Raw genomic sequence first — 16765 nt, 5'->3', positions numbered from 1 at the left:
AAATTGTTGTTTCTCTGTACATCACTACAATTTAGGTATAAAACCTTTTTTTATGTACAAAGCTGCGCCGCTATCTATACAGAAGCACGTCCTAGAGGGCAGGGGCAATATTGACTCCGAGATCGACTCCCTAGTGCGCTATATTCCTCTTCCTGTTCAATGATATTCCCAAAAAAACTCAAAATTCAACCCGAGAGTCTGATTTTTAAACATTGGGCGAGTGATTCTGGTACGACTCGTATTGATTCTTTGGCTATTATAAGGAAAATTTTAAAATACAAATATAATAACGGTAATTTAACACTAGCATTAGAGCCTAGCCAACGTCTCACACGAACACAGTTAATTAAAGCAGAAACTGTCCAGTGATTGTTGCGTGCATCTATGGGAACATCCGAAGACGGAGATACATATTCCAGAATAGAGTTATGTGACAAAATGCTTGTAGAAGAGCAACTCACTCAGGGAAACATCATTGTACTTCGGATGTGCAGGCACCATTCAAATATTGTGTTGAAATCGCTTGGATGTTCCTCCAAAATAGTACGAAGCTGCCAACAGGTTCATCCATGTTAATGGCAACCAACATAAGGCAACCTTGACATGGATACCTGGACACAGTAGCCTGGAGTGTAATGAAAAACAAACCTTCTGTCGCTGAAGGCGCCAGAAACATCATCGATAGAATCACAGCGTATCATCAAGAAATGCTCTTCGCTTGGAAGTAAGGGAAGCTTGCCTATACTGGCTACCACTATCAAAACTAGTCCGTTCAAAGATATTAATAAAATGTCTTACGCAGAAACACACTACACACCATCGACCGCCTGTTAAGCATGAGCAAGGCAAATTTTAACCTGTTCCCAGACCAGACACTGCAACCTTAGCACAACCTTGAACAAAATCGGCAGGTCGGACTGCGATGAGTGCAGGTTGTGTAAGAAGGATGCGGAAACGGCGCGGCACATATTGTGTCGGTGCCAGATAGAATAAAAAATAAAAACCACGCTTTGAAGGTAACACTAAAATTTATATATATTTTACGATCTAATGGAAAATCGAATTTGCTATCTTTATAGCAGCTAAATGATCAATGTTAACTGCTTTTATCGTGCTATTCTTCTTTTGTCTTTAAATATAGTTTTTCTTTGGATCTTCTCATCCAGTTAAACGGGATGCGTGCTTGCCAGTTTTTACTCTTTTTTAGCGGAAAGAGTTGTTGAGTAAACTTGCATTATTTGAGGAAACCCATAATATGCCGAAATTTGTATGCATGAAAATATGATAATCAAAAATCAAGGCGGAAGATTAAACTTCTTTAACGGCTTCCAAAGTATGTAAATGTGAGAAATTTGCATAATATTCAGTTAGTAGACGACTGTTTGAACTTGTTCTTGCCTCGTGCATCCTATCGTATAATTCGGCAGTTAACGCCAACATTTGCTGGCCCTCGTTTGACTAATGCAAAATTGTTTATTTGTTCGCATATCTAGAGCCGAATGTGCCGCTGTAAGTTTACTAAGCGGAGTTCTGTTTACTAGCGTTCCAAGTGGGTGAAATTTAGCTGAATATTCTCGCTATAGTGCCATTGTAAAACGGTACCAAACGAACTGAGTTTCAGAATTATGACGTTCAACCTTGAACGCGTTGAAAGTTTGATGGCACTTTACGTTGCACAAGTATTGTTAACAAAAATCGCAAAAAATAACCGCTTATCGTCACAAGTTGTGAGTTTTCATAATAAAGTTTTTGGTAACAATTTGGTATCGACAAGAATGGAACGAAAAAACTTGTCAATTACTCTACCTGTATTTACTTTGATGGGTGCTGTAAGCCCGTCTACGAGAGGTAGTAAAAATTCCCGTAATAAAAGAGTAGATTCGACAATTTATTATGTTTGTCAAATAGTTGGTTATTCCACACACTAAATAGCTCAAACAAATTTTAAGTAACTTTTTAATTAGTGTTTAACACCCAAATTCAGCTATTTGCAAAACTTCTGGATTCCTCCCGCGTCGGTTTTTGCTGAGTCTAACTTACTGACGTTTCTCCAATCATCCTGTTAGCTTCTTCAGAGCTTGACTGAAACTCACCAAAAACTGACGCAGGAGGAATACAGAAGTATTGTAAAAATTATTACAGTAGCTTGTGGAAGTTTCTTTGCTTATATATTGTTTGAGGGGGGGAGGAGCTAAATGAGTTTCTTTGAAAAACCCAAATTCAGCATCTAAAATAGTGAAAACTTCCAAATGCCTACCAAAATTTCTATGGTTGGTCAAAATTATTACGCGTCAGAGTAGAATGCGTAAATGTGTGCTTAAAATAATCAGTCCAAATCAGATATTGAAATGTATTAGAGATTAGTAAAAATCCTAAATATTTTGTGTGCTATAGTTATTTGCACCACGCTGTATATTATGAAATTGCTTCACATTCTAAATAGATTTACTATTACGCAATGGGAAAAATTTCGCCCAAAGGTTGAAACCAGTTTTCTTAGTAGCGACTAAATTCTGACACAAAATTTCCATAGTGGTATATTATAAGTTCAATGCGCAAAAGCAAGATTAGGTAGCTCACATATATCGCCAGCCAAGCCACACTTTCTTTGTACTATTTGTTTTCCGTTGTTCGGTTCAAAATTTTCTTTAGTTTCTTCATTCGGGTTTAGTGACTTGACTCTCCACCTTCTTCATCTGAGCATATTAACACGACCGCTCTATAGCTTGAAAAAGAAGTAATTTAAGTAGAGCTGCTGCGGGATTCTTCTGTTCACACTCAGAACAAGTTGAAGTAAATAACAGATACTGCTTTAGTCATTTGTGGAGTTGCGATTTCGACTTTGATCACATTGTACTTGACAGTATATGTGCCCTATTGATTGTTGTAAGAACCAAGCTTCATAAATGAAATCACCTGCTTTTCCGCGGACGGCCACAATTTAATAACTGCAGCTATATGTTAACCAAATTTTGCAAATTAGTGTCTAATTAATTGGATTAACTGGTTTTTTTGAACTTTGTTAAGCGCATATACCTGAAAGATGTATCTAAAAATAGTAATGTTATAAAGCTCTAAATTAGATTTCTTGATTATCCATGTCCCGCGATTCATCAACCAAAGTAATTAACCTTTGTTAACGCAGAGTTTCATTGTTTCTAGTTACGACACCCGAGGGTCGGTTGCTGCCAGACCTAGTCATTGGAAGGACGTAAATTTGGAGCCCAGGGCCTTTTTCAGAACGATGACCGATCCTGCAACCCTCAGTATCGACAATGTGAGTCAAAGCGATGAAAGAGAATATCGGTGCCGAATCGATTACTTAAGGTCACCCACTAAGAACTTAAGGGTGAGGTTAAACGTTATAGGTAAGTAATTGCTAGCACTAATGGATCAAATTAATTTAAATTAAGGCGGTTTTGATACTTCGATGGAACGCAAATATATCGTCGAAAAGTGCTTTAATATTGACATTTTCTTTTACGCTTTCAATTGTTATCTAAACTAGCCATATTACTTGTTATTTTCCTGTTATGTAGTATTTTTCATAGACCGCGAGTAAAAATTTTCTCTTATAAAGCAAAAGATAAAAGAATCAGGTAGATTTCTGATTGCTTAAATGAGTTTTTCTACTCTCGTCTGTACCACGTCAGTTTCGTTTTCCATGAATCCAAGCTACTTCGGACATTTCGGGGATTTTACCGCACTGATTTGAGGTCATTCGGATGTTTTCGGAGATATTTCCTACGCTTTGAATTTTGGCGTTTGTCAATTCTAACGGTCATGTTAATGAATGTATTCTTGTTGCTTTGCGACAATATACCCAAAAACTAACGATCGTATGCAACACGTTCGGTAAACTTTTTAAGTCACTCGTTTATTAAACACTCTCTCCGCTCGTGTCAAATAAACTCGTGAGTCAAATGCCGTTTACCGTACTTATTGCATAATATACTATTGTTAATTTCTACAAGGTTAGGATACATAAGTCTTATCAACATTTTGAGTTCTGCCTTTTAGCAATGTTGGCAAACCAGGAGACATAATATCATTTTTGAACAAATACACTTTAACATGTTCAATAATTTACAAAAAACCGGCAGAAAAAGTAATTATAATCTATTTGTTTTTTTGTTAAACATCTGCTGGGATATTTAATAAGAAGTATCTACATTTTAATAGAAAACTAACCAAAACAAAAAAGTTGCCTTATTTTAATAGGCAAATTGTACTAAAAGGTTTTTCTATAAATTTATAGTCTAAGTAACATATATTTCCTCATTTTTTGAAATAATCGTCCAAACTGATTTATTCGTTTTTTGTCAAATAACACAACTAAAAGAAATTTGGAAACACTGGAACCTTTCTGTAACTTCAAGTTAGTCAATAATCAATTAAAGCTAGCCGTTTAGTGAAATTCGCATTTCGATTAAATTTGGTTGCAAATCCATCGGGAAGTTTAAAGCTTGTACTTATCTCATTTCTTGCATGTCGCCTTAAAGAAAAAGGTTCCACTAAACAAATGTTCCACTCCTCTTCTGAAATAACCCTAATTAATCTTGTGACGCTGGATAACCTAATTTATCTATTGAAATAGGGTTTGTACCCGAAAAAATTCAATAAATAGTTCCCCAAAGCTGTAAAGGATCCTCATTTTTATTGAAGTAAATAAAATTATCCTGTTTCATTTTATTTCTATAAAAAATGTCTTATATATGTTACCGCGAAAGTGAACATTCATCATACACTCATGGTGTATGTTCAAAAGATTTTTTTATAAAAAGAAAATACAATAAAACTTCATAGGTTATTATTTATTTCGATTAAAACAAGGAAGACGTTTTCAGATGAACATAAGGAAGTTGTTCAACTTAAAACAAATACAACAAACACATGTAATATTAATATAAAAATAAAATGAATTTTATTTCTTATACTAAAATAAAAAAAAAACCATTTAGACCTGGAATACTTCTTTTTGCTGCTACAACGTGACTTGCTTGCCCTCCACTTTTTGAATTAGCAGAAGCTTACCGAAATTTCTTGAGCTAAAATCTCATCTACAGAAATTAACTTTTCCTTTCAAATTGCAAATTGATTACTGGTGAAAAGCTACCTCCAGGTGTCATTTTTGCTTTCTAATTTAGAAAAGTGTAAATCCTTTATTCCAGCAACAATGGCTAACACATTTCGGGGATCTGTATGACCACGGTCAACGTCAGAGACTTTAATTCTTAAAGTATCACCAATATGGATGGCAGTAAACTTTTTTTTTGTTCCCAACATTTTTGTTGATTGAGTAGTATATTCTCTTCTGCACTTACTCTTTTTGAATTAACAAGCTGGTGCTGCCTAGATAAAGGTGTAATCGGTTGTAGATTAGTCAATATTTGAATTGAAATCGTGCTGGGTTGTAGATCACTCGGAATTTCAGATATAGACGTCCTGGGTTCCGAATTAGTTAACACAAGGGATGAAGGTGAATTGGTCTCATTTGAAACATGGTCATCAATATGGTCATTAACTAAATTTTCTTTACAAGTATTAACGTAAGCTTCTGGCTGGTTCTCGGCTTCAACATTTTTAATTTGTTCGTTGGGGATGACCATGGGGATGACGATGCTATGCTTCTTTTTGGTTTAACGCTTCATATGGACTTTGGCGTAGTCCTTCATGGTAAGTTGTGTTTTTGGAGTACAAACGACAACTCTTCTTACCATTTATTTGAATCACTGACTCGATTTCTGAACTTTCTGCCATTTTCCGAATGCAATATAGCGGTAACACCAAATACATAAAAAAATTGAAAGAATTAATATGCTACTTCTTACGCTCTTTTGGTTTTTCACGGTCGTAACTGGACAAACTTGATCAAGTGATCTTGTTAAACCATTATAAATTTGTAATCGCAATCGCTGTGTGGTTGCAAGTCTATCAAATCGATTTGATTTTGATTCGGAACCCACCAATGGTTTTACAACAATACCTTTTTTGTGTGTTTCATTTTACTTCGTTTACACAAATTTAAATAGAGCATTACTACTTCATAACTAATATATTTGTATTTAACTTGCAATTCTTTAAGCATTCCTTGATGGTTTGTTCGTATATGTGTCGTGGAAAGTATATTAAACTCTTCGTTTGTAACTTAATACTTGATATTCATTTCGCTTGGTTTTAATGGCACAATTAACTTTTGTTCGTCACTAGCTTAGAACATGTCAACGACTGTAGCACAAAGGAGTTCTGCATTTACTTTTAGCAGAAATTATTTCAGAAACGATTGTAGAGTACCTTTCTTGAAAAATAAAAACAATTGCCTTCTCGATTTCTCCTGCATCGGTTGTTGTTGAGTCGAACTTGCTAACGTTTTGCCAATCAGCCTGTTGGCTTCTTCATAGCTTCACTGAAGCTGGTTCCCATTCTACTCTGTACCTGCTTATATATTGTTTGAGGGGGGCAGACTTTACAGACCTGAGTCGCGGTTAAGTTTGTTTGGTTATTTAGATATTTTCATAGATTCTCGGATTTTTCGTTGGTAGAAGAATTGATTACATGCAAGGATTTTAGTTTTATCTAATAAAATTTTATGTCCGATTTCATTATTCTGTTCGGCAATTGCTGATGAGTTTATTTGTCTTAGCCTTAAAACCATTTCATGTTCTTTTTGTCTGGTTTGACGTTATATTTCTTAAGAACTTTTGTTATGTGTTCACTGATGTTTTGAATGTAAGAAACGGCAACAGTGGACTTGCTTTCGGACTCCTTGCTATTGGCAGGTTGTGGTGAAGTGTATTTTGTGATGGAACATTTAATATCTTTAATGTGGAAATTATTAGATAAAAAAGCAGAGGTAAGGTGTTTTAATTCTAGGTTCAGTGACTCGGGCTGACATACTTTTACGACTCTGTAAACAAAAGTGGATAACCGATGATTTTTGGGCCGGATGGTGATATGACCTTGTATTAAGGTATCGGTCTGTGTGCATAGGTTTTCTGTAAACAAAAACACCTAATGTTAGGTCTGATTTTCTATTGATAAGATTATCTAAGAATGGCAGGTTATTATTAGCTTCCAACTCAATGGTAAAACCTATGTTAGGGTGTATCGAGTTTAAATGTCTAAGAAAATCTACTAGGGTTTCTTGACCATGAGGCCAAATAACAAATGTATCATCGACGTAGCGTTTCCATAATTTTGGTTTTAGATGAAAGGTGTCGAGAGCTTGCTTCTCAAAGGCTTCCATAAATATATTCGCGATAACTGTTCACAAATTTGCCCGTTATAAGAAATATATGTGCCAGACAAGAATTTTTCAATTTAGGTAAGAAGGTTGGGTTCCAGATTCTAGGATTTTAATATATCTGAAATGATGTTGAGAGTTTCAGGCATAGGCAGTAAAGAATTCTACATCGAAACTAACCAGAATACAATTTTCCCTGTAAAGGTTTTTAATATAGAAGCTAGATATTTCGCTATAAAATTTTAGAGTCATGAGGGGTGACAGACTTTTTTACGGAGTGGGATAGAAAAGAACCCTTAATAACAGCTTTAAGATTGCATTCTACAGATGAAGTAGGATCTTTTTTAAGTTGATGATATAATCCATCTGAAATATCTTGAATCTTTACCTGAATTTCAGTTGTATGCATATCTTTTATCTGCTTTTAGGAGTACGAAATTTGAGAGCAACGCCGGCATTGGAATATTAACTTTAGGAAGTTTTTTTTTTGGATTTCAAATCGAATTTCATTAGCTGTTTGAGATGGAAGATCGTTATCATGAAACCGGACATAAAATTTCATTCAATAAAACTAAAATTATTGCATGTAATCAATTCTTCTACCAACGAAAAATCTGAAAATCTATTGAAATTTACAAGCACCCTAACAATCTTAACCACGACTCAGGTCTCTACTTGTCACCAATATGGGAATCAGTGATCCGAGATAGTGTTTATGTTCCTCATTTAGCTCCGGCCCCTCAAACAATATAAAAGCAGGTACAGAGTAAAATGCTGGCCAGTTTCAGGGTACTGTAATACTTTTTACAAAACTTCTGGATTGCTCCAGCGTCGGTTTTTGCTGAGTCGAACTTGCTGATGTTTGGCCAATCATCCTGTTGGCTTCTTCAGAGCTTGACTGCAACTGGCTCGCATTTTACTGTGTACCTGTTTAAATATTGTTTGAGGGGGGCGGAGAAATACAAAGTCAAAACCAGATTTACCACTTGCCCAAAAGTCTCTTAACATCTTCGGTCCGTCAATGATAAAATTCCATTTGAGATGCCAGGAGTTTACAACATTACATGCATATGCGGCAAAAAATACATTGCCGAAGAATACCTTTTGCCACAATCACGAAACCGGACATAAAATTTTATTCGATAAAACTAAAATTCTTGCATGTAATCAATTCTTCTACCAAAAAATCCGAGAGTCTATAGAAATCTATAAACAACCTAACAATCTTAACCGCGACTCAGGTCTTTATCTGTCACCAATATGGGAGTGAGTCATCCGAGACAATATTCACGCCCCTCCTTTAGCTCCGCCCCCTTAAACAATATATAAGCCGGTACAGAGTAAAATACAGTTTCAGTTAAGCTCAGAAGAAGCCAAAGGGAAATTGGCGAAACGTTAGTAAGTTTGACTCAACAACAACAGAAGCAGGAGGAATCCAGAAATTTTCTTAATAGTATTATAGTAACCTGTGGAAGTTTCTTTGAAAAATTGTTTTCTCCTTTATTTTTTACAAAGGTATTTAACTTTTCATGAAACTGATCACTATTTATTGCAGTAGTCATCAAGTACAAATTATATTTCCGCTATCAAACTTTGTGTAAGGCTGGTGACAAGCCTACATGAAAGCGAAGCGAAGAAACCACACAAGCCTGTTAGGACTTGTCGTTTCCGACCGAAGCTTGTATGTGTTTGTCGACATACACCGGCGAAGAACTGAATTTATAATAAAACCAATATTTTTTCGGTCTTTCACCAATTCATTTAGTGTCTGTCGACATTAACCGGGGTGTGTCAACAATCATACCAATTAATTAATTATAAATTTTCGATTATACATTTTGAATTTTTTTGTAATTGTATTTTATCTCACCGGCAATATTTCAATCAGAATACGCTTTTCAGCGTAATTAAATTGGTTTGTACCCTACCAAGATATATTAAAAAACGGCAACGGATGAACGAAAACGTTAGGGTAAAAATTCCCTGACGATAATGAGAAAAAATGAAGCGAAATCAAGTTCGACTAAGTGATTTTACACCGCGAGAGTTATTAAAGACGCAAATTAACGCCTCGTTTTCCGTTAATTTTCGTCGTTATTTAGAAAATTCGTTTTTATCAAAAGAGGAATATGCCCAAGAGATCGCCGTAGCAGTTTAGAATTTGCTTTGATTTACCCGATACCAACGATCCGTTCGGAAGCTGTTGACATCGATTGCTGTTAATTAATTCGCGAGAACGTTCAAACGAAATCTGTAAATATAATTACGAACGTTGTTTTTGAAATCATACAGAAAGAATTTATTGCAAAATTAAACTTAGTAGGAAACATAACTTTTGCATGGGTTGAACTGCCAGACCCTTAAGGTTTTCGCGACAAGCGTCTAAAGCGATTCGATTCGTTGTTTATATATAATTTAAAAAAAAAAGCATCTACCAACACATGACCGACCTAACGCACTTGATGGTCATAATTTCCAATAATTTATAGTAATAGTATTCATTGATATTCAAAGAGCGTTTGTCATTGCCAAGTTTCTGGGGCAAATACATTAAAAAAAGGGATTGAACTACAAATCATCATCAAATAGCAGGAGTTATAAGAAAAAACGTATGAACGTATGAACGTATGGTTCTTACAGATCATCAAAGACATGTATTTTGGTTAGGCTTTCGCAACAAGAGTCTAATGCTACTATGCTTGACTATTATTAGGTGGTGGTCGAATTAATTCGTTTCTTCTGGTCAGCAGCTTCAAAAGTTATTTGCAATTTGCGATGAAGAATGGAACAAACTGATTAAAGTGAAAGTTGTTATAAAATGTTGTTAAAAAAAGCGCTTAGCAACAGAAGGCAATATCACATAATACTGATGAGCATAATTGGATGTAGAATTAGAAAAATCTACTACTTTTGCTTAAGTGGTTAAAACAATAAAAAAAATAAAATAAAAATTGTATGTATGTAGATAAAATAAATTTAAAATGAATTTCACGATTGCCAGTACGCATCTCAAGTCGCACAAAGATTCGAACTTGATTCTTACAGAAAGTTCAAACATAATACAATTTTTATTGAAGAAGCGCAAAATAGCAACATATTTGCACAAATAGTTAAATCTCAAAATTATATTCTGCTTTTGAGTAATTCATTGTCTTGTTGACAATTTAAAAAGATTATGTGGAACCTAAGAGATTTATATACACATAATTATGGGTGACTTCAAAGCCAAAATAGGAAAGGATAAATTTGAGCAGTTAGTTGGATCATATGGTCTTGGAGAAAGGAACGAGAGGAGTCACCAACCTTTACAATTCTGCGGGAATAAAACATGAAATTAACAACACAGCTTCATCCTCGCCGACTTTATACTTAAAAGTCTCCATGGGATCGACCACAGAGTGTAGTGCGAAACCAAATAGATTTTATCCTGATCAACTAAAGATACAGCTGAACCGTTGAGAGAACCGTTACATATCCTGGGACAGATGTGCCTTCTGACCATGTACTGTTTTTAGCCGTCTTGAAAATCCGTCTGTCAAGAGAAAAGATAAAATAATAAAATCTGAAATGTCTAACGAGATAAACTCACATTGCAATAAACTCAATGTAAAACATATTAGGATAGCAGACAAAGAACAAAACACAAAAATGGATGACAGATGAGATATTGTTGTTAATGGATGACCGTCGAAAACACAAGAACAAAACAGAGAGCAACAAGTACAAGGATATTCAAAAACTCGTTAGATCAAAAATTAGAACAACAAAGACAAATGGCTTAGACGTGAATGCTCTAAGATAGAACAGCTACAAAATCTGCATGTTGCTTTTAATCTGCACAGAAAGCTAAAGAAGACTGCAGGCATATATTACAATGGTTACTTTTATACATCTTATTAAGAAGATCAAAGCAAGAAAGTGTGGAGACACGGGTTGGGCACACGAGAAGCCATAGTCGCAACACAAGTACTTGTCCAACACTGCTATGATCAGAGAAAGGATGTGTGTCTATGTTTCATAGATTACGAGAAGGCATTTGATCGCGTACAACACCACAAATTAATGCAGCTCCGCAATAGGCTCGATATAGACCAGAAAGACATCACGCGCATTGAAAGTTTATATTGGAACCAAACTACGCAAATCAAACTAGGCAACAATATGTCGAACCCCATACAGAATCGAGGGAGAATGTAGCAGCGATGTGCTCCTGTTCAACTTGTATTCGGACGCGATTTTTTAGGAGGCTTTGGATGGCGCGGAGATGTGAATCAAAATTAATGAAGTGCGGATCAACAATATCCGCTATGCTGACGATACGGTCTTAATTGCTGATAACATACACCACCTACAACAACAAAACAAAAAGATAGGAGAACAGAGCAAATCAATGGGCCAGAATATCAACACCAAACAAACAAAGTTTATGATTAGCTGTAGAAACTTGTTTGAAAACTCCGTCATATCCTTTAACGCAAAGGCTATAGAAAGAGTATGTAAGTTTAAGTACCTGGGCATCTGGCTTTGAGAAGAATGGACATCAGAAAAGGAAATAAATAGTTGCCTTGAATAGGGTCGACAGTCATTCTGGAGGTTTAGAAAGGTATTTACCTGATCCGATATTGGTCCTAACCTAAGACTCAGACTCGTTAAGTGCTACACTTGATCAGTGCTTGCTTACGGTTTATAAGGTTGGAAATTAAAGGCGAATACAATCAATAAATTGGAGGCCTTCGAGATGGGGCTGCACCAAAGAGGTTCTAAGACGTGTCAACAAACAACGTGAACTGTTTGAATTGGTTAAGGAGAGTAAAACGGCATATCTGGGGCATATAATGCGAAACACGAAATATCAATTCTTGCATCTGCTAATCGAAGGCATGATCGAAGCCCTGCGAGAGATATGAAGGAAAAAAAAAGTATTGGATACGAAATATCAGACAGTGGACAGGGCTACACGATATATAGTGGTTAGTACACACCGCAAGGAATAGAGAAGCAATGGAACATGTCATCGCATATATCCATTAGTGGATACGCACTGAAAGAAAAAGAAACCAAGGCGCAATTTTTTTGATCTCTGATTTTAATTTGTGGTTACATCATGTCCTCAAAAAACGGAACAATCCCCAAATTATCTGGATTATGTATATAGTAATGGCAGCTCTTTTAGCGTCAGTTCTAACTGCCAAGTTACATGTAACAGCACGAATGTATTCAAAAATGTGTACAAAAGTAAAGGTCGTAAAAAATATTATATTATGCAACACCTTGACTTGATAAACTTCTTGACTCACTGGTTTATTAAACATATTGTATATATTCTAAAACTTACTGATAGATAATAATTTGGCTATGGCAAAGTGAAAATATTTTTTTTTAAAAAGCGTTAACCAACAGAAGGCAACATCACATGACCGACCTAATACTGATGGATGTAATTGGTTTTAGAAATTTTTAAACACCCTATGTTAACCCATTTTCTTACCTTAACTCATTGCAACGCTATTGAAATCTGTGCTATATTAAAGCGTTGTGATAATGAACTATACCGCCATATTTCAAAAAATTCCACTAAAGAATCATAGAAATATTCTTTGCCCTAACAAAAACTTGAATTGATTCAGATTTTGGTCGAGGTTTTGGGTTCCTTACCAAACATCATCCGTCCGCATATAATCCCTATTTAAAAAACATTGTCATAAAGTGAGTTAAAAATGGACCCACAAGTATATTGTCTTATAATTTTATGTTTTAATATTAACTTACCTCCCAAATTATTATTGGCAATTGGCAATTTAACCCTCAAAATAAGTGTTTCAATAGGCTTGTTCTAGTAATTCAAGATAAGCAAAGAATGCGTGAGTGCGGTTTGCGTTATACCAAAATATTCCTAAAGGTGTATCAAGTTTAAGTTTTAAAGAATCAAAAATTGCCATATTTTCCTTAATAGTATATTCACTTATATAAAGAACACTTGATTTAACATTTTGTATTCGGTATAAATTTTTGCCCTTAGCTTATAAATTAAGCTCCATTGTCTTGTCTTTATCGCTTGGTCGCAGGCTGCATATGAATTTTGATTGAAACGCGTCCTCCGGCCAGAAACACTCGGCTTTCTAGATAGAGGAGTTATTTCTTTTATTATGACCGCTTAGAAAAAGAAAGTTGAACCTTTTGTTTTTTTGCTTTGTGTTGAATATATATATATATATATATATATATATATATATATATATATATATATATATATATATATATATATATATATATATATATATATATATATATATATATATATATATATATATATATATATATATATATATATATATATATATATATATATATATATATATATATATGATGACACTATATTCCGGGATATCATCCGTTCGCTCGTTGAACTCCGACTGGAATCCTGCATCCGACTGGAATCCTGCAAATCTTGCATCCGACTGGAATCCTGCAGACGTTTCGCCAAAATCTCACTTGGCATCTTCAATGCTCGCGCTCCGAAAACACTTCGAACACTGGGAGGTTATCGGCGGTGCGTGCGGTATTTATACTCTGCGCCGGAGATGGTAACGGTGCTGCTTGTGCGTGGGGGGAGGTGGCTCCGCCCCCTGAATTGTCGCGTTGTTAATTTCGCCCGATCGTAGTTGCGATGTCCCCGTTGGCTGCTGCGCATCGCTCTGCTGTTTGATTATCGTTCTCCACGTGTTGGATAAATGCAGAGCGTCGTCTCTCGTATTGAGGTGTCCGGAATCTAAACAAAAACGAAAACATTCTAATAATGCCAGCAGACAAAGGAAATGCCACTGTCGTCATGAATACGTCGGATTATAATGCAAAATTGGAGGATATTTTGAACGACCCAATATACAAACTAGTCACCAGAGATCCCACGACATATTTGGAAAAAACAACTAAGTCCAAAATTCTCGATTCATCAATAAACGAGGATACAAAGAAGAAACTTATTCCGAGGGAAAAATCGAGTCGTTGCCCAAAATTCTACGGGCTCCCAAAGATCCATAAGGACGGGGTTCCCCTGCGTCCAATCGTAAGCGCCTTTAACTCACCATTATGCAAGCTGGAAAAACATCTGGCCAGTGCACTTCAGCCTATAGTGGAAAAGGCAGATTCCTATGTTAAAAACTCAGAACATTTCACTCAGATTTTAGGTTCTCTCAGGATGGACAAGGACGACATTATGGCAAGTTTCGATGTCAAATCCCTCTACCCGAGTATTCCAGTAGAAGAGGCACTCTTGCTTATAGAAGAAAACGAAGATCTTCCGCCATACATAATGGATCTGTCAAGACATTGCCTGAAAAACGCTTACTTTATGCACAACGGGAAAATTTACCGACAAATAGATGGAGCAGCAATGGGATCATCTCTCTCACCTGTGATTGCCAACCTCTTCATGATTTACTTCGAAAAGAAAGCAATAGAGAAGGCAAATCTGAAGCCAAAACTATGGACAAGATACGTTGATGACGTATTTGTTGTATGGCCTTTTGGCAAGGAGGAGCTTTTGAAATTCCTAGATCATCTGAATTCCATTCACCCAAGGATTCAATTTACAATAGAACTTGAAGAGGATAACAGTCTGCCCTTTTTAGATGTGCACATCACAAGGACCGAAGATGGACACTTGGAACACACTGTCTATAGAAAACCAACACACACTAATAGATATCTGAACGCTAAATCTCATCACCACCCATCACAGATACAGGCAGTGGCAAATACATTAATTGCTCGGTCCTTCAGGCTCACAAACGAGAGGAACAGAGATAAAGAACTGAAGAAAATTAGTACCTGTCTTCAACAAAACGGATACCAAAGGCGCACCATCAGCAAGGCAATCAGTAAACAACAACAGCCGCAGCAGAGAGTGCAGGACGAGACCCAACGAAGATCGATCGCTGTCCTGCCATACATCAAGGGGGTTACTGACAAAATCGGCCGAATATTACGGAAACACGACATATCAACGGCATACAAACCTGACCATACCATCGGAGCAATACTAAGAAACCCAAAACAAAAAAATTACTCTGGAAAACCAAGGAGTATACAGTGTAGCATGCGGATCGTGCAGCCTGACGTATGTGGGACAGACCAACAGAAGGATTTCAGCCAGGCTCGAGGAACATCGTTTAGCCATAAGAAACAAACAAACAACATCTGCTTTGTTTCAGCACCAACATCAGACAGGCCATAAAATTGATTTCGGCACTTGCAAACAAATAGCTAATATTCCTGATTTTAGGACTAGGATTATACGAGAGGCCATCGAAATAGAAAAGTCCGGACACCTCAATACGAGAGACGACGCTCTGCATTTATCCAACACGTGGAGAACGATAATCAAACAGCAGAGCGATGCGCAGCAGCCAACGGGGACATCGCAACTACGATCGGGCGAAATTAACAACGCGACAATTCAGGGGGCGGAGCCACCTCCCCCCACGCACAAGCAGCACCGTTACCATCTCCGGCGCAGAGTATAAATACCGCACGCACCGCCGATAACCTCCCAGTGTTCGAAGTGTTTTCGGAGCGCGAGCATTGAAGATGCCAAGTGAGATTTTGGCGAAACGTCTGCAGGATTCCAGTCGAATGCAAGATTTGCAGGATTCCAGTCGGATGCAGGATTCCAGTCGGAGTTCAACGAGCGAACGGATGATATCCCGGAATATAGTGTCATCACATTTTTCCATCCGTGAATCAATACGTGAGAATATCATACACCTTTACGGGAAGGAGATCTTTACAGCCACCAAGTGTTATGAAAAACTAAGACAAAGGAGGGTTATTTCGCTGTGCAACTTGAATTTTCTTAAAAGCTGCCGCAACCAGAACTTGCTGCCAACATTTACAAGGTTGTCTTATCACACACGCACCAGAAAGACACAAGCTATCCTGGACAAAGCTAGCAAGGCCCTACTCCAAGACCAGATCAGGCGGACCCGGTACGAAATTAGTGAGACTGAGCTACAACTTTTCAGACTCCACCTGAAACTGAGCAACAAGATCCATCAGTTGCTGTGGGACCGCATAGAATTATTAACATCATGGCGCACTGAGAAAGACAAGGACATCAGGTCAAAAAAACTGTGGAAGAAATTAGAAATCCTTCAGTCAAATTCCAAAAAATCAGGACAAGTGCCAAATACAAACCGAAGCAGTACAGTTCATAATATTTCAGCATACCATCTTTCCGATACAGAAGTCAGCGTACTGAATAAAGGATTTAACTACGCAATAGCTCCAAAAAGAGTACCCGTCGAAGAGATCGTTTCCAACGTCGAAGCAAGTCTTTCCACCATAGACGAACAAGATGCGGAGTTAATTAGGCAAGATGTCGCCAGAGTCTTAAGACAGTCAAAACCACCGCAACCAAACTTAAGCAGAGAAGAAATGCAAGCCTTAAGGAATCTAAACAAAAACGAAAACATTCTAATAATGCCAGCAGACAAAGGAAATGCCACTGTCGTCATGAATACG

The 16765-nt window shown here is 36.7% G+C and overlaps 1 protein-coding gene across 4 annotated transcripts in view; it reads left to right on the top strand.

The window, feature by feature from the left end:
* The window catches only part of LOC132700301 (nephrin), a 539288-nt gene that overhangs the window by 412061 nt on the left and 110462 nt on the right, over positions 1-16765 (top strand). For all 4 annotated transcript variants that reach the window (XM_060667511.1, XM_060667521.1, XM_060667492.1 and 1 more), the window contains one exon: positions 3163-3368. In XM_060667511.1, the coding sequence (XP_060523494.1) occupies positions 3163-3368 (206 nt within the window). The remainder of the gene's footprint in view (positions 1-3162; positions 3369-16765) is intronic.

The sequence above is a fragment of the Cylas formicarius genome, unplaced genomic scaffold (assembly GCF_029955315.1).
Source record: "Cylas formicarius isolate icCylForm1 unplaced genomic scaffold, icCylForm1.1 PGA_scaffold_10__41_contigs__length_53128322, whole genome shotgun sequence".
Taxonomy (NCBI): Eukaryota; Metazoa; Arthropoda; class Insecta; order Coleoptera; family Brentidae; genus Cylas; species Cylas formicarius.
This window is presented reverse-complemented; position numbering and strand designations above follow the sequence as displayed.